Source organism: Onychostruthus taczanowskii, unplaced genomic scaffold (genome assembly GCF_017590055.1).
Source record: "Onychostruthus taczanowskii isolate IOZ18803 unplaced genomic scaffold, ASM1759005v1 scaffold125, whole genome shotgun sequence".
NCBI classification, from domain to species: Eukaryota; Metazoa; Chordata; class Aves; order Passeriformes; family Passeridae; genus Onychostruthus; species Onychostruthus taczanowskii.
Genome location: NW_024498407.1, coordinates 456212 through 476065, shown reverse-complemented (window position 1 = coordinate 476065; position 19854 = coordinate 456212). Strand labels below are relative to the sequence as shown.

The window sequence follows — 19854 nt, the reverse complement described above, 5'->3', positions numbered from 1 at the left end:
CAACACAAAGATTATGTGATTATGCTGTTGTATTATATAATAAATATGTTTGAAATACACATGAATTATGGCTCTCCTCTTGGAAGTAATCAGTCAGACTGATCACCGTATTACTGAGGATGAAGCTTATGAAGAGGAGCTCCCAGTAAGACAGGCAATCTTTATTTTCCTTAATAAACTATTTAGCAAAATATATGAAGTTTTATAAACATGAAACAGGACAGAAGCAGAATGTTTTCATCTTGCTGACAAGCAATGGATGGCAGTGCCAATATTTCTAACAAATCTCTGTCTGAAATGTATAGTGACCAAGAACAATTTGTTTTCACTTCATTCTAACAGTATGTTCCACTTTGCTGTTTGAGTGAGAAATTTTTTTAAATAACTTCATTCTTTTTTTATAAAGTATACAATGACCTAAGTTGTCTCCTTATACAAATATTTAATCCAATTTATTCAGGAAGATTCACCCTTGCTTTATAATCATGCTAAGAAGCAGACTACTGGGGTCAACTACATACAATTATAATATATTCTGCACTATGTTAACTCCCAGCAGCGGCCCTAATTGGCTGATATAAATGCCATCCTCCCACACACCAAATTTCTAACAATTGCAGAAAGAACCAATTCCCTTATTTAGGGAGTGCCAGAGTGCTCCTTTAGATTCCTGAAATAAACACCTTATGCTCATTATTTTGAAATGCTGTCTCAAAATTATGATTTATCTTTAAATAAAAAGATAAATGCTTAAGTTACTAGAAAAATAAACACTTAAGTTACTTGTCATAAAGAGTACAAGGGATTTCCCTTGACCTGGCATTGGGAAAAATTCTAGAGAAAACATTTGTACAGAATATGAAAATTAAATGCATTGGTATTTATATTATTGAATTACACCAATATTAAATTTCCATTACTGCATTCTTTTACATTCTTTCTTTTTTTAAAAAAATCTGAAGGTGCATTAGCTATATTTGCACTTCTGCCACACCAGTTACAGAGAGACTTTATACTGAGATCACACAACAAAGTAAAAAAAAAAAAAATCTTAACATTTTAAAATTTACTGAAAAGCTTCCTTTTCGGTTTAACTGTTTTTCCATACAGTATTTATCATTTTCCCCTAAAAACTAGCAATACCATAATACAATTGGCATACACTCAAATGTCATGATCAGTGCTTCTAAGAACTGTCAATACCATTAGTCTTATATGCAAAACATTTGATAATATATTTTACATTCAGTAGAACAAATGCCTGGCTGAGATAGTCTTCTAGGTGATTATCTTGAATTATTAACTCATCCTAGTGAGTCATTAATTCACAGAAAATGACCTGCTGTTCTGAAGACATCACTGAATTTATGGGTTTATGTCACATACAGAAAATGTATGCTTACAGGGTACTGAGGAAATTTGCTAAATATTAGTAGACATCATGAAAGGAAGAATTGTTTGGCAATAAAATATATTGACAGATATTTCATTAAAAGCATAAGTTGGGCATGACAGATCTAATTACATTAATTCTGCAGCTAACAACAGCACACATCACATAAACTGTATGTATTTTAACCATGTTTCCCAAATGATGAATTGGCTGTAATATTACAAGCAAAGATCAGAGTTTGTAACCTTATAAAAAAAATGGGCCCATGGCTGAACCTACACTGACCTCAGACACAGACTCAAATTCAGGTTCTCTTATGACACCTGTGAAGCCCAGGTAAGTTAACAGTACAGTTAAAAACCCCAGAACCAAGCAAACCAACAAAACCCCCAAACCCAGGTCTGAATAAAATCCTTCTGTATTCAGATGACTCCAGGATACTCAAGTCTAGAAGTTTTGTCCTTGCTGACAACATTCAACTTAGGAAGTATGTAAATACTCTATTTGCTATGGCAGAATATACTGGACTAAGGAGAAAGCTGCACAAAACAATTAATAAAAAACCTCTACAACTGAGCAATGAATCCCAGATATAGAGACACCCTAAACTTAATGAAATACGACCATATTTTCAAAATTTCTAAATTCTTTAAATTTAATTTCCTAAGATAACAATGGAAACATTTAGACTCAATATATTTTTACATCATTACATATTTCTATTACATATTTGTATTAGTTTTCTTAATTAACTGGTCCACATTTTTAGCTGCTAGCTTATTAAACAACAGTAAAATGTCAGGAACTTCAAAATGCATTGAGAAAAATACAGAAAGACTAGTAGTGACCCATAAGGAATTAGGTGGCTCATTATTGGATATATCACTTAAAAATGCTACTTAAAACGTGTTGGTCATTCGTCTGTTCAAAACCATATATCGATGCTTTAAGATAACTCTACAGCCAACTTTCAAATCTAAATGTATTACAGACTCCACTAATTTCTTTTTATCTTTCACATTGCAATTTCAAACTAAAATTGGATTTCCATTTATATCACTTTATTTATAGAATTATGCAAGCTAACTAAATTTCTTAAGACAATTTCATTCTTTATATGTTGACTCAAACATTAGATTTCATTTCACTGCAACTGAAATGAAGAATATTTGCAGCTAAAGGATTTAATCTTAAATAGGACAAAATGTATGAAATAAAGTGAATTCATTGAAGATAATTGCTGTGAAGGATTCAGGATGTGAACATGAACTACCTAGTACCTGTATCCACCGTGGAGGCAGGTGGATGGGGAGTAAGGACTGAAGGAAAAGTTCTGCACTTTCACAAGTCCCCTAAATTAAGAAGTATATGGCTAAATGACAAAACACAACCATAATGGTTGGTATCACAACCATAATGAAAAAGCTCTGAGTAGGGAACTACCACACAATGATTTAAACCATGAACATATAAAATGCAAGACCACATATAAAGACAAGTGTAATTCTCTATCTTCCTCTGAAAAAGGAAACACATCATACTGTTAAGGTAACCCGTGTTCCAGCCTGACCAAGTTAATGCCTCTGAATTTTGTTTCCGATTTAGAAGTGATAATTTTGACTCCAATATATGATTCAACGTTGCAAAATGTGTTTTGGGTCATGCAAAAAAACACTCCAGTTGCAAGAAAGTTTACTCAAAATGCAGCAGGTGCAGCAGAAGACCATTAGGATGAACAAGAGAACAGAGTCTGTTTTGAAAAACTGAGACAGATTCACATATTTAGACTAAGAAAATTAAAAAAAAAAATAAGTGTCTTTATATAATCATCAGACACATTAAGCACCAGACCACTATATATCAAAATCAAGCTTTCCTTGACTGAAGAGGCAAAAGTGTATCAATAACCACACCACATCCTTGGGCTTTTATTTGCAATGAACATCACAAAGCTATTTTCTTTGGAAATATGGCCCCATTTAAGTCAGTGTTGACAAATACACAACCTAGGAAAATAAAAACTAGAGGGTATAAAGAACTGAAAAATTTTTCTTTTTGATCTAAGAAACAGTGGCTGCAACATGAGAACAAGAGTGCAGAACCTAGATTGTCTGTACAGAGATTACTGAATGGACTCCGTTCATAATCTTCCACTTTACGCAGCCTCCTCTGATCTTACAAGATTTATTCTATAGCAAATATTAGCTGGTCAACAGTGTCACTGAAGATACATGGACTCAAAAGTCTAAGCAAAAAAAAACAGTTAAATGATTACAGCTTATTTGAGAGCAAGGTTTTGTTTCTTCTTTTAAATAAGCCCTTAGAATGCTTCCAAGTTAAATGCCTAAAGAACAGACACTCTCAATTTCATTACACTAAACACATTTGCCAATAATATGTCACTTAGCAAGCCCCTGCAAGGAATCTTTCAAGGAGTCTGCTCTGCAAAATAATACTGGTACAGTAACCACAGCAATTTCACAAAGGCTGGTAAACTGCACAGTGCATGTCCACCTTCAGACCTGTTATCCAAACCTATGGAATCCATAAGAGAGAAAGATACGCATATATCCATGTAACTTACATGTGCCAGTAAATTCCCTTTTCCTTACACAGTAAGCATTGAGGGCTGTAGGCAAACGTGTATGGCAAAAAGTAGACAGAGAAACAAAGAAAGAGTTGATTCTGTCATTGTGAGAACAAGATACACCTATTGAACTGCAGGCTGCATAAGCTCTGGCACATACTGATCACCATGGCATATCCTAAGAATGAAAAGAACTTCAATGTGACCTATATTCTATGTCTTCTTAGAGCCTGGGAAGCACCCTCGAATCTAATTTTAAAAGCTACCATGTAAAACCAATTAGGGTAGGATGCACTAAGCAAATCACTTTTGAAGGCCTCTCCTATAACAAGCTATAAAGATGAATCGGCTTTACAGATTTGTTACCTAATAAAATGAAAGGGAAAGTTTGAAAAATATGTAGAAACCATGAATGATCTTTTTCCAGTGAAGGTCTCACTTCAAATTTTAGTTATAACTGTTGTACTACATACATTTTTTATTTTTTGGTTGATTTCTCATCACACATCCTGTTACACCTGCATTATCAAAACTCCACTAACAGACGAGGAGCCAATTTAACTGCTTTACTATTTGACCTTGCTCAAAAAAAACATATTTATTGGAGCAATATTATACATCAACATCAGCATTATAATAAATGGAATTGTAATACAACAATGGATTCATGGGAAGGTGTAAGAAAAAGGTGATTAAGTCCTTTGTATTAAATTTGGTGTATTTTATTTGAGAAAAATTTGTGGCTTTGTTGAATTTACCACCACCACATACACAATCCCTGCTGCCCTTAGAATTAATCCTGTGGGACGTAACAACTAATCCTTAGTTTTTACTGTAAAAGCTATTAAATGAAGTGTGTGCATAATGATTTTCTTGCATTCTAAATTGTTCTTTTAATTAATTTAATTAATAATTTCCTCAGCATACTTTATTGTCTACTGAAGTGACATTATTGAGTACCTCAAATGTTTTTCACAGTGCAGGGAAAAAAAACAGATGCAAGAAATAACACCCCTCTGAAGGAAGTAGAGAGGAAAAAAAGTCACTGGATGTAGTAGGACTGGGGAGAGGTTAAGAGCCTTCAGTACTTCAAAAATACATTTTAAAATAAAGAAACTGACATGTGGCAAATACAGCTTCTATAATGTAATATCATGACTTGGTCTGTCTTAACTTGCAGGGTTCCTGGAGAAGCATGTTACAGGGATTAAATCCCTTTGAATGTTAATGTGTTCCTCTTTTGAACCACAAAGAATATTAATCCCACTCCCCCTCATCCACCAACAGCTGCACTGTTTTTTGTTACTTGCCAGAGTGGAACCAGAGAGCATGGCATGATTGACCTGAATGTAAATATTGCTGTTTGCAACAACTGATGGCTTTTTGCAGAAATTTAACAAACCAAGTAATCAGCTCACCTGCAGCACAAATAAGTGTTCAGGCACCTAGAAAGCTCTTTCTTAGCAATGACATCAGAAAAACTGTAAAACTATTTATAACCTTATTAAAAAAATGACACACTTTACATTGAGAGTGCCCAGTACAGGAAATCAAAGTGAAATGTTTCTAGTGAAAGGGCACGTGTGTCTTCACAAATACACACGCAGGTGTAGCTCCACAATTACGGAAAAGCGAGTCATGCCAACACTTCAGTTCAGCCACGTCTCTACCACCGACACCTGGAGTCATACCTAAGAACTTTAAGAATTCATCTCAACCCTACACATACCTCTCATTCAGCTACTATATACTGTTTGTGAAAGGACTCTGATTCTAACAAAAGCTTGATAAGATAAGACATGAATATGCAGGATGACTCTAAAAAAAATCCACTAAATTTCCATTATCAAAATACGTATTTTCACACATTTGAAGAGTCTTCAGTCAGATGAACTGCCAGAGTGTTTCTCATTCAGATTTAAATGTACAACTGAAAGCTAATATGGAACCCAGTCTCTATATAATGCTTAAAGAGTCACAAACTTCAAAGCTAGGAAACAAATATTGTACTTAGTATTCTGAATTTTCACACACATTTTGGATAACTCTGTTCTTGGAACTGTTTAGAAATATCAACACTTCAGAGGGAGGCTATATATAAACTAGTAAGAAACTAGCACAGTTAATGTTCAGAAAACAGATTATTGGAATTGGTGATTAATGGAAGTTCCCAATCAATGAAAAAATTCTTAAGACACCATCTTTCTGACACTATACTGCAATTTTGAAGCCTTTGGCATAAATTATTATTTACACTTAATGCACACTGTGCTGATGCACTTTTCAAAAATCACAGCATTATCAAAAACATCTAACAATGTTATGCTTCATTTATTCATGTAGTTCAAAGGCAGTTCAATCTGTTAGACAGTATACATACAGAAAAGAGCAAGGATTTCCATATACACTCCATATATAACTACTGGCCAAGGAACTTGCAATTACACTTGCAGTGCATTTTCAGAATAAAGATGCTTAACAAGAATCTACTATTCCCATATTTATGATATGAACTATAAGAACAAAGAGTTACCAGTATTAACATATTGATAAGAAAGCTATTTTAAGAAGGAATATGACTGCATTTAGGAGTCTATCTATTTTAAAATCTATTTATGCATATGTATTTCTTTTAATTCATGTTGGGTATTTCAGCAGAGGTAAAACTCTTGAATATCTTGCCTTTTCCAATGAGGTACCATTAACCCCCAGGAAATAAGAGTAGCAGTCTGCTGCATGCACAGAGGCTCTTACCCCAGGGTTAAAACAAGGCAATTCAAGGTTGTTTCAGAGTGTGCAGTGGATTTATAGTCTCTGCTAGAAAGCTGCAAGCAGACAGTTATGGAGCATTTGCCATGTAACCTGGTACCTGGATATCCAAGTACCCCCGCCACAAACCAGATAATTATGGAAATAGAGATGTGGTAAGAAAAGTAGTAAGAAAAATGTTATCTGGGGAAAGAAAAGCATGTCAGACAGGAAAGGTGGTTTCTATAAGAATTCAAATGTTTAAACATTCCTGGCTGGGGTGAAGAGATTTTTCAGATTATATGAAAAAGTCTGAATCCAAAAATTTAGCATCTAATTCTACTACCACAAAATTCTTTATGGCTGATAAAGTGAATTACATCCTAAGCCCTAGCTTTCTAGTAATTATAATACATCAAATAGAGAAAAATGGTGAACTTGGGAAAAAGGGTTTGTAACATCAGATGGAAGGGCTTTGTCCAAAGACTCAGGAGTAAGGAAAAAAAAAAGGTAGACTTTATTCCAGTCCTGTGTGTCTAAAAATGCTGAATCTGATCTCTATTAACACTAATTATACATTCCCTAGTCTGGTAAACTGGACTTAAAAGTGAACATCGATGAAATAAGTACCAGCCTTACTGCATTTCACACAAGTCTGGCAATTCAGAAACTACGTTAAGATGAAGAATTGTATAAAGCACTGTGTAGAAGTTACAAAATCATGTTGTTTATTCAGCTATCCTTCATTTAAAAGCACAGATCAATTTCCAAGTACTTTCAATTCAAGGAAAGAAGGGGTGGAAAGGTGAGAAGAGAAAGAAAACTTATTTATATAGATTAACACTGACCCATCCAATCAGTTATGGAGCAGCTTGGAACAGCTCCCAAGGCTAAAGCAGCTCCCTTCCCAGTTTTGCTTGTCCAGATGGAAGATGGACACATTTCAGGATTTCAAGCAGTGCTTTGGCTTGGAATCTGATGTGTTATTCCACTTTTAGTTTTAAAAACCTGTGAAAACTTATTTGCTTATTTCAGATAGTAGTTGATTAAAATGTTTTGAGGATAACAAGATGCACCATACCAGGAAGGTTGTGGGGGGTAATCCCAGGGAGGGAGGGAGGGAGGGAGAGTGTCCTAAACAAAAAGGGGAAAAAATACAATGAAAGAAACTTCAGAATCTCTTGAACCTGAGCCCTTCCCCTGAGCCCCTTAATTTCTATGCACATTTTAGATAGCTGAATTATTTCATCACCTTATAAATGCTGAATCAAAATATGGAAATATACTGTCTTTATTCAGATAATATTCAAGCTGTTTGTTTGCTTGTACCCATGGGGTTTTTTTACCACCTCTTAATCTAATGAATTTTTCTCAATTTCATCTTATACTCATTTACCTGTTAGCCTTTAAATTTCAGTACTACTCAAGCACATTACAATGCTAAGGATATTACACAGTCTTCTAATGGACACCATCAGAAATTCTGCAGGTGATCCAGGTACATCTTATTACAGAAAATATGCTCCTTGTTTTCCAGTATTTAAGGCTAATGCCATCATATGAATTAATACAAGAGAAATGCAACAGATGCTTCCATTAAACTTAAGTGTCAATCCTGTGCTCACTTTGTTGAAGGTCTCTGCTTCAGTCACCCTTTGTAGTCTTTTCTGCCACAGATCTGCATCAGGTATTTATTAAAATAAATACTAATAGTTTTAAATTAGTATGCATTCTGAGAAGTATTCTTTGAAAACCTGAAAAACTGCAGAACAATACAGGGCACTGAAGGACTAAAAACCTCTGGTTAAAAAACTACTGAAGAAATTCATTTGCTTTGTTCTTTACTTATCAGGGTCACCAAGAGAGGCTGTAACATAATAAAATAGCAGGCAGTGATGATAGGAGACATTGCTTTATCCTCAAGGGAATTTCTTTTGCAGTTGTCCTGAGTTTAATCTTACTTCTGTGGCATCTCTTACTCTTCTTACTAGCCCAGAACCAGGGTAAAGCTGAATAAGCTACCAATAGAAAGAATTAAAAAGTAGACTATAAACTGAGTTTGTGCACAAATAAAAAGAATGTTGAAGTGTATAATCTGGTTTTTTTTTCACGTTTTACAGTATTGTTAGATTTTTAAGTTACACCACCTATTTAGTGAAACAATGCTCAGTGAAATACCAGTTGCAAGCAGGAAGTCAGAGGCAATTTACAACTCATATAACATTTCCTCCCAGGCAAAGAAGAAAGCAATAGCAGAAGAGCTTAGGTTTGTATTGAGAAGACTAAGATTTTTAAGCCTTTCTAGTTCTGTAAGGGCTATAGAAGCTAAAAATATCTTTTCTTACCCCATCTGTCCTAGATTTCCTTTGTGCTACCAACTTATTTGCTTAGTTTTGATTCAGAGATTCAGACCATGTTTTTTCTGTAAAATTGGAAATTATTGACTCAAGGAGAAGATTTCAACCTACCTGATGAAGATCACTGCCCAAAACATATTCCTGGAAGTAACCTGGTGCAGCAGATGATGCTCTAATTGCTTGCCACAGCTTATACTGACAGCCTCCAATATAATGGGACTTAACGCCAGGAAAGTGGTTGTAGTTTCTAAAAACAAATGCTTTCAGTGGTGTTCCTCTGTTTACAATGGTGCTTACTGCAGCTACCTAGTAAATGAGGAGGAAAAAAATTAGTTTTATATATATATATGATGATAATAACCATAATATGAGAATGAAAGCTTCCCACCATATGAAATTCAATGTATACATTAATGCCCCTCTGGAATCTTACTAGGTTCATTATTTATTTGCTTTTTTTTAATGTCTAGCTGAATTTTAAAAAGTGAAAGTAAAAATCCCTAAAGAAAATGCTATTTTTAATCTGCAATTAATTGTCTCCACTGGCTATCCTGTTTCTACAAATATCTATGATATTTAAACAAAATGCAGGTGTCAACTATATGATTTTAAAATATTTTTCCTTTTGAAATCGTATTTAATTCTCAGAAGCCTGTAACCAGCAATACAACACTGCCATTAAATATGAATGTCAGAACTGTCAATCAATTTCTTTCTCCAAGAAAATGATTACTTTATATTGCAACCAGAGTTAAAGAACTGTAGTAAGAATCTCTCCTGCACAAGAATCAAAGTCTTTCAAGGTTTTTTGGTAAGGATACTAAAATGTCAGTAACAAAAATCACATACAATTCATCAAGCTAAAAGCCAAAATGGTATTTCCATTGAAAAACCCCAACTATGGCAACAAAAAGAATGTATCTTACAGATCTAATCATAAGTACATGTAGTTAAGGATGAGTGTTAGAATGTGCAAGACCTTTAGAGGTGATGCAGCCAGCCTGGCTGGCACGGTCAGAACAAAACTCTTCAGCAGCCAAGTGGGTGCTCAATTCTATCTTGTTTACTGTTTTACAGAGTAGGGTGTTTTCATGAAACGTTACTCAACAGCACAGCTGATGCTGTGATATCACTGGATGCATATTCACTCTTCAGCTACTTAATTTCAATAAATTTATTCACTGTAAATTCATCCTTATAGAAAACGAAAGTGCAACTTCTACGTTACAAAGCAAAAGCAAAACTGCCTGATTCACACTCCATCATTTGATGGAGTAAGTTTCCTGCTTTTTCTCAAAAGGAGGGTTTAGTTCTAAGTACTACCAGAAGCAGTAAGAAAGAAATTTCAGAAAATGTAATAGAAATTATTAAAAGGATGCTTTCATTTTTGGCAATACCCATATACACTCCACGATGCAGTCTATGTTGCAAAGTGCTTGGCACCTTCTGGAAAAACCCATCTTGTCATGAATTTAGCAACAGCAGAGCACAGAACTGTGTGTTTTATTTTGATTTTGCTGTGCCTTGTAAAGAGTACCACCACTGACAGCACTATAAAGAGATTAGTGGGAACAGCTAGTTTCAGCTCTATTTATATTCACATTTTATTACTGAAGAACATGGAAGGAAGCCAAAGAGCCCAGTTCAAAGATAACTTTCAAGTCAACACAGGATAGCTTCTCTCTCAGAAAGCAACATACCACACCAGCCTTTTCATGTCCTTGTTTTAGACACGGACTAGGAACGCAGTCAGTAAGGCACACGTTTCTATGTTTAGAAAAATGTGAATATCTTCCATTTAACAGTAAAGCATTGAATATAGTGCTAGGACACCAAAACACCTGTTAATTACAGATTGTTCTGAAATATATCCTATTATATTTCTCTTCTTTCTTCACACCCTATCCTTCACCAAAAATAAAATACCCATGCTTTCTCATCTTTCACTCTCATGCTGCTGCATGTAACACCCCTCCTATGACTTAGTGCCTTTTCTATCATACAGGAAGAGATCTTGGGGCCCAAGAATGTGAATGGAGAAAACCAGGTACCCCAAACAAAGTGAGAAGAAACGCTGCCCTCTTGCAACACAGTTAACACAGATCACAGCTGACATGACACAATCTCCAGAATCTCCACTAGAATTCTTACATTAAAAAAACAAGCTTAGCACAACCCCAAAATGTTGACCCAGTATCTCTATGCTTACAAGTTCTCTGCAACATATTGCAACTAGAAGTAATAAAAATACCAGAAACTGCTGCCAAAATGTAAGAATCTAATTCATTTTTATCCTTTAAAAGCATGGGATATCACATATAGAAGCCCGAAGAGCACTTCAGCATTCATGCTGTCTATCCAATGTTCTTCTAGGTATAGAATTTATTCAGAACTCTTAAGAGTACTTGTGAAATATACAATTAGTATTTACCTTAGAAAACTGTACTTACCTTTGGACATTTGGACTTTCTTGCAGTTTCAATCATAAGATTTGAGCCCATTTTTTCTCTAAAAAAAGTGTAAAAAATGGAAAATGCTCCATCAGTTTAGCATGAACAAGATGTACATTTTTATCATCCTTATTTCTGAGACCTTTGCATTTAAAAGAAGCAATGTTTGTATTTCAATTTAACAATCCCATTTATACAATTGACTTCAATGGGCTGACACTTCAAACCTTCTAGTCTGTTGGAAGTAAGTCTCAAGAGTGACTCAAGAGGTCTTGATTCAAATTATTCAGTTCACATACTTAACCATAAATCATTACGATTACTCAACTACATGTTAGACAAAATACTTTGCCACATTTAGGAATCAAAAAAATCAACATCCTTATTAAATGGTTCTACAGTACTGAAAAATCACTCTTCTGTAGTTACAGAAACAAAAGCTACAGAGAGAAAGATGGCATTCCGTATGATTTAGAAGAAAGTTAAAACATCTACATGTAGTCTTCCATAACAGTAATCCAATATGCACTTATCATTCCTTTCTGAGGAAATATTTTTTCACACTAATACATTTTCATAAATGACACTACTGGTAAGCATTGTAATTTCTCATCATAGCAGGGTCAGTATTCCCATTGTTAACTAGAAGATAGGCCTTCTGCACAGCAGAGGAGACTGGAGCAAATTACCATACTAGCCAGTGATTCACCTCACCATCTACTTCAAATTTGATTTGCTTACAATAAAGGTACAAAACTCCTAGAGAGTGGGTGGTCACCAATAATGACTCCAAACAGGCTATCCTTTAAATTAGCAAGCTTTCTTCCCCCCCAGAAGACAGCCCACCCAAACACTGGTGATGCATCTGTCCCATTTTGCAATTATGGTTTTCTGTACTGACACACTTTTAAAGTAAAGATATTCCATGTGCTGTTATTATGAGATCATCCATCTACAGCTTTCACCCATGACAGGAGGGAGTAGCACTTCCACTGTTAAAAACAACATCTTCATCGACCTACTCAGGTCAGAAGACAAAAGAAGCTTCAAAGGCTACCATAGCAGCAGCCTTTCATGCAGACAGTAGACTGTATGTGCAATTAGGACAATTTGCTCTTCAAGTGGATATTTGTGCTTGAAGGATGGCTGCATACATGTCCTTGACAGGGAGGAAGGAAGGGAGACAGGTTCCAGTCCTACGATGGAAAACTCCTGCTGACACAATTGTTGTACCTGTAGCACAGTTTTGTTTTTGCTTTGATTCTAGTCTCAGAATTGCCAGCCAGAAGGGGAAGAGTGACATCTGCACTCATTAACTGATTACAGAAGGAGATAAAGGTACACAGAACCATGAAGTAGGAAAAAAAGAAATGGGACTGACAGAGGTGAGATATCAAAGACACCTACTGATTTGCATCACTTTTATCTACTTCTGAAATGTCTGTATTAGGTATTTTTCCCAAACCCTGAATGCAAAGATTAAAAAAAAGCATAAGCAATATCCTCTGTTTAATTATAGGAACCATCAAACTGAATAACTACCTCATCACATCCTGTTTTTTATGAAGGCCAGAAACTGATAACTCCAGAGTAGGTACAAGAAATCCTTTCAACTACTGTGCAACTTCAGACATTACAGTGTAAGGTGAAAAGTTTAGGGTCCTCCACATTTAGTTTAGTTCTGTTGCTACCATTAATACTGTAATTGCATATTAAATAAATGTATGTCTCACTGTTTAATTTTCTTTTATGAAGGAACAGCAGAAGTGATTCCACAGTTTATTCACATATTGTGTTAAAAATAAAAAGCCTTCTAATTTTATTGCACAGTCCCCCATTATCAAAGAAAAGAAGATACTGGTAATTCTCAAGATGCCTTACTATCTCAAATTACCACTTTAACTCATTTGCTTTTGTTAATGATAAAGACTCTTAATGTGTGTTGTCTTTAGGCCACTGGTTACTTGTCCCCCAGTCTTGCAACAGAAATATTCTCTAAATGGGGAAACCAGGATTGTAAATAATATTTTAAATGAAACTGTATTGTGAATTAATATAATGGCATTATAGTACTTTATGTATTTTCAATCCTAACTGTCACACACTGAATCTTGTCTGACCACAAGCATACAGATGTTTCATTAAACTGCCCATGACAACCCAAATCACTTCTGATATTAAAGTTACTTTAAATCCTGTAAGCATTTTACGTTTTTCCACTCATTGGTTATTATCCCATCCTATTTTTCCATTTATCTACTTTGTTTGAGTCTGTCTGTGACCTATGTCCTCTAGACATGACCTACTTAAACAACGAGTCTCTTTCACAAACATTGCTCTTTCATTGCTTCAAGTCACTAATATTGCAACACTTATTTCAATAATGCTATGAATAACATATTATAAACCATATGCTGGAGGAAACATTCTAATGGGCTACAGCAGTGATGCAAATATTCTGGAGAAAGAGCACTCAATGCAAAAGGCAAAACTGTAACTTTCACCCTCTTCCAACAGCAGCAGTAATACCAGAAAACGATGACATCTTTACCAAACCTACAGAAGAGACTTTTATACCCTGTGCTGGTATGGAATGTGTTACCCATCTAGTGACCACAGAGCAGCGTCAATTTATATTTCACTCTGCAAAACAAATACTGAAGTATTATTACTTGTATTCCCAAACACATGCTTTATCCATCTTCCTACCAAAAGAGAACACATAATTTTTGTCCTACGCTTCATACAGTGACTGATTGCTTCTCAAGACTACAAATTCCCAACATGAGATTTTAGCTAGCTTGTGAAAACCCCTAGCTGCTCACCAAATTTCTCCAGTAGTTTCTTAAGACAGCATGCAAGAAGAAAATTGTATATGTCAACAACGGTCAAAAGAAAACAGAGAAGTTGGAACTATAAGCCAGGCTCTTACAAATGCAATTCAATACAGCATTAAATATACCGATATGTTGTAAGTAAAATCTTCTGCATAACGTAAACCATTAAAACCAGTCCTCAAATTGTTATGTAAGAGAGTTAAAACAGACATACATAGAACACATGAAACCAATTTCCTAAAGTACTCTAAATGATATGTCAGTTAACCAAAATTAGTTGTCATTTTCTGAAATGCAATTTATAATATATCCCATAAATGCATGGAACATTAGACTGATGGAACATCAACTTAATTATTTTCAGCAAGAATACCTTCTGACAGAAAATACCACCACTGATGTTGTGGTAGGACTAAACATGTATTACACGTCTGTACAATGTCAATGGATTGTCTCTATTTCAAGCAAAGCTGACAAGTTACCATTTAAACTACAAAAACACACACAGCACAAGTAATGCTTTTAAATTCAAAGCAAAGCATACAGCAGTTTCCCCATGCTGTAAAAATAACCTGACCTTCAATATTGCTGTAAAGAGATACTATATAACCTTACAATTCCCTTCTCAGCTCCAGGCCGCCACACCACACGGAAGCCTCTAGGAATCCCTGAAACAAAATGCTGTGCAGGCATAGCATCTCCCTTCAACATTGCAAATGACCAATAAGTCATTTTTGATCAGCACACTTAATTTTTAATTTACTCTGTGGATGATATATTAATTGCCTGCTTTTGTCTATTGCACAGGAGTAGAGTTCTTTACCTCCCTCATACACTACATGTAGCTGCAGAAAAACAATAGTATTTTAATTAAAGCCATGTAAAATACTTTAACATTAGGTTATTGTGATCTTCACAAGACTTCATTTAATTGGGTGGGGAATGAAATGAGGGAAGATAGAGAAAAATCCAATTTCTAAAAAAGACCTTTAGATACCTGAGAAGAAAAGCTAATGATATTAATTTGATAAATATATTTATTTCTAAAAATATGCAAGAGCACAGAGAAGAAGTGCTTAGAAGCTTCTCCCTCTACTTCATCAAAGAAGTAAGATGCTTAAAATTCAGACACTACTGGTATTCCCACTATTATGTCATAAAAACGCTTTTAATCCCATAAAACACAGTAATTGCACTCTCAAAGGAACTTGTTATTATTTATCAGAAGGAACCTTTTACCATTTTACATTGTCTCTCAGAAAAGATAGCTCAGTTCTTTCAGTGGCAGGGTCAACTTATGCTGGTTGGAAAGCTGTGGCATTAGTTTGCTAAAAATTATAAACAATTGAGCTATCAATATAAATACATATTAATAAAGCTAATAAATAAAACTTGTAATATAATAATTATTTCTAGCGGCTTTTCCTGAATAGCCATCAATGCAAGTGAATACACTTCACAGGCAACTCTGACACTGCAGATAATTTTTCATTGCAAGCCTTACAGCTCACTTCCCTTTCAAAGTGGCAATGGACAAAGCCCTCCAGTATAGCAGCAAACATTAAAAATCCCTACTACAGCACATTATTTCATTTCTCACCAATCTCCTTTACTAAAAAGGGCACAGCAGGTGGTTAGTAAAATCTGTAGCAAATCTGTAACGAGTCACATCTAGCAGAGCTGGCAAGCATACAGGAATATAATCAGAAACCAGTGCAGTAAAGCTTACTTTATTCCCCAGAAACATAAATCATTACATTAAAAGCTTCCAGTATCTTGGTAAATATGAAAACAGCTATTTCAAAAGAATGAGAGTATACGTTAATCCTTTCTAGTTGTTTTAAGAATCTGTACACCAGTGAAGCAAGAACAAAACCAAATGCACTCAGTCATTGCACTAATTATTTTTCATCTGATTATCTTTTACTTACTTGAGCATTTTTTCCCATATATCACTGTCATAAAAGGCGTGGTTCCAGCCCATTTTGACTGTTCCAACAATGACATTCTGCTTGAAAACATCTGATCCTAGCTTATGGTACAGCTCTTCACAATCATCCAGGGGGATATGGAACAGCCCTAACATAAAAGCTAATATAGCTCCTGAAAAAAACAAATATTTTGCAATATTACAAACACATATCCTGGAGTAAGATCACATAGATGGATTACCAGTTAATGTAGTTCATAGGTTAAGAGAATATCTGTCTTGAAACAGCAAGACCAACTGACATTTATTTCACTAAATTCCTGCTCAGCGATCACAAACCATGTTTTAAAAGACTGTACACAATATAGAAAAAGTCTATTTTCAAAAACAGAAATATGAGAAGTTAAAACATTGCATTATTTCATTTTGCAGATTATAACAAGCATATGGCAGAAAGCAAATGAAATCCACTACTTGGAAAGGGAAATGAGTAAGAGAAATCTATGCTGTGGTACTAAAAATTTATTTGGAGCATTATTTGCTACCCTGCAAACTCTTAAGTCAATAGAGAAATATTCTAGGAAAAGGCTGCAAAAATAAAGGAAATTCCAGTAGTTTGGATTACATTTGGTTGCAAGCATTTATAATTAGTTTCATACATGCTGCCATCTAGCGTGTCCCTAACAAAAATTATGACCTACCCTTGCAGGAACAAAATAACAGCACTCAAAAATGTATTGGTGCTAAATACCATTAAAAGGACTGTGGAAAAATACAATTAATGCATTACTACAATTCTCAGACATATTAAATGAAGAGGGACACAAAAAACCTTTAAATCTAGTTGCGCCTGTGAGAACATGTAATTAAGCATTAGAAATAATTAGGACACATGATTTTTTCAATCTGAAAATAAATGCCATAGGTGTGAATAAAGTTAATTTAAAAAGGTACCGATTTTTGAAATAGATTAAAAGTACAATGCATGAGCAGAAAAAAACTACATGCAGGAAGTTACAGATAGCTTTAAAAGAAACATGATTTCCCAGCACTTTTTCACTCTCACAGTGCCCACCAACTGCGATGGCTGAGTATTAGCAGACTGATGGTCTTAGTTTCTTAAAACGCAGCACACCCACTTAAGGTAATAGGGGCCTACTTGACACAAAGTTTCATCACACTTGACACAAAGTTTCATCACACTTGACACAAAGTTTCATAAAGAGAAACTGTCTCAATTGCCAAATCACCAGACGCCTGTATTCAACCCAGACTTAACACCTAGCAGGAGAGAAACACCATTTTCCTGAGTCATGCAAATCCTCTTCACATTCTCTTCCTCTAAACTCTCCAGCACCAGTTCTCCAGTATCATACATTTGATATTTTGGTGAGCAGACTGAAAGTGTGCAGAGCCTATTACAACATCATTGCAATGATCTTTCTCTGTGACTGCCTGCATTTACACTCTCTGACCCTCAATGAAGAGAAGCATGGGGAAGATAACTACAAAGACAGTGATGCTTAATTCACAGCAAGGGCATTTCCAAACTTCAAAGGCAAAACAGCTGAAAAGTATTAAGAAATACAAAAACTGCAGCAGAAAAGAGAAGTGCAGGGCACAAGAGGCATCCTTCCTATAATTTAATCCATCACTCTTGTGAAGCACAATTCATTCAACTGTAAGACTACTGGCATATGTACTGCCAATACAAACACAACTGCCAGCAGTGCTGGCAGACAAGAACAGCCTCACCCAGCCATGTCTTTCCATTTATTATTGCAAACTGCACAACTGCAGACAAAAGCTTAATTGCGTAAAAAAAAAATTGAAAGAATTTGCCAAGTAAGAATTTGCTAAGTACTTACTAGCAGTCATAAATCCCAAAATTTGAGGAAGAATTAAAAACCAAGTTAGTTTTAGTGACAGTAGTGGGAGTAAATTAAGAACACGAGGCCTCTCTAGCCAAGGTAAAAACACCTATATTCACTGAAGACAACACTGGACAAGTGTTTTGTAGGGAAACCATCTTCCAAAGAAACAACCACTTACTGCTAAAGTAACTAATGGAGGATTTATTTGGAAGACTACTAAAAATGTAAAGCAGGGAACTATATTGTGGCTACAAACAAATTCTGTCTAGAAGACCTAAACACCCTCCTCCACTATTTTGAGTCTATTAAGCAAATCTCTTTAAACACACTTCTACTCAGGGTGATCTGTGTTTAATAGAATTTCTGATCGAAAATAAGTATGACAAAAAATTTGAAGAATGTGGGTTTCGTCAGGAAACTGAGCTAGTAAACTACAGCATACCTCCTATTTCAGAAAACATACTTGTGCTGCTACTGGTCTAACAATTTCTGAAGGAGATTACTTTAAAGGAGAAACTTATGCTTTGGAGTTTCCTGCTTTCTAGGGAGGAGTAATTTATCACTGAGTCTCAAGTGTAAATAAGTCTGGGTGGGACCTGTAGACATCATCTAGTCCAGCCTCCTGTTTCAACAGGTATAATTAGAATAAGTTACTCAGGACTTGCTCAGCCAAATTTTGAGTATCTCCATGGACAGAGATTACAAAGTCTGAACAGGAAACTCCTTCCAGTGTCTGACTGACCCTGCAAGAAAAACATGATCCTGTACCTAATTATAACTTCCCATACTCCAACTTGTCTGCTGGCTTTTCTCCTACCCCTGTACACCTTCAAAATTATTCCAGATCCATCTTCTCTATATTTTCCCATTAGCTGAACCAGGATAAAGGCCCACCCTTAGCCTTCTCAAGGCCAAATAAACCCAGTTTTTGCACTCTCTCCTTTACATGTCATGAGCTCCAGCCCCCTGGCTCTCTGCCAGATGCACCCAGTACAAAAAACACACCCAAAAGATTAAGGGTTTACAGAGGAGCCCATAACAAGATCTTTGTGGCCAAACAGACACTTCAATTGTTGGGTACGTTCTCGTCCATGCAAGTCAATGTGGTCAGCTTTCTTTGCTCTAGAGTGCAGTGATGATTCATGTCCAACTTGTTCCAAACAAGACCAGGTCCTCTCCTGCAAAGCTGGTTTCTAGGCTGTCAGCCCACCTCTGATGGAGCGCTTTGTATTTGGCTTTACTGAACCTGCCAAGCCATTTCTCCAGCCTGTACAGACCAATATGAAGGAAGGGCACCACAGCATTGACCACTTCCTCTAACTTAGATCATTCAAGATCTTGCTACAGGCACATTCTGTCCTTCTGGCAGGCAATTAATAAAGATGAAACATTGCTGTTGACTTAATAAAGGAAACATGACTGACTCAGCATCAGTTCTTGAGGGCTATTATCTTAGTAGTCTGTAAAGCTCCATAAATACCTAAGATAACTGTTTCTATGTGCAAATTGAAGACTTCATACAAAGTGAAAAAATGACAAATCAGTTTAAAGCCATAAGTTTGTCATGAACTACCCAAAGTTCTTATTCAGAAGCAAAAAGAAAGACTCTAGAAATCACAACCGTACTTTCCCAGCTTACACTCTAACTCAGAAACTGCAAAATCTTTATATATTCTCA

The 19854-nt window shown here is 35.5% G+C and overlaps 1 protein-coding gene across 3 annotated transcripts in view; it reads right to left on the bottom strand.

The window, feature by feature from the left end:
• The window catches only part of PNPLA8 (patatin like phospholipase domain containing 8), a 34216-nt gene that overhangs the window by 8631 nt on the left and 5731 nt on the right, over window positions 1–19854 (bottom strand). For all 3 annotated transcript variants that reach the window (XM_041396077.1, XM_041396079.1, XM_041396076.1), the window contains exons 6-8: window positions 16304–16475; window positions 11536–11593; window positions 9197–9391 (exon numbers count right to left, since the gene is read on the bottom strand). In XM_041396077.1, coding sequence (XP_041252011.1) covers window positions 9197–9391; window positions 11536–11593; window positions 16304–16475 — 425 coding nt within the window. The remainder of the gene's footprint in view (window positions 1–9196; window positions 9392–11535; window positions 11594–16303; window positions 16476–19854) is intronic.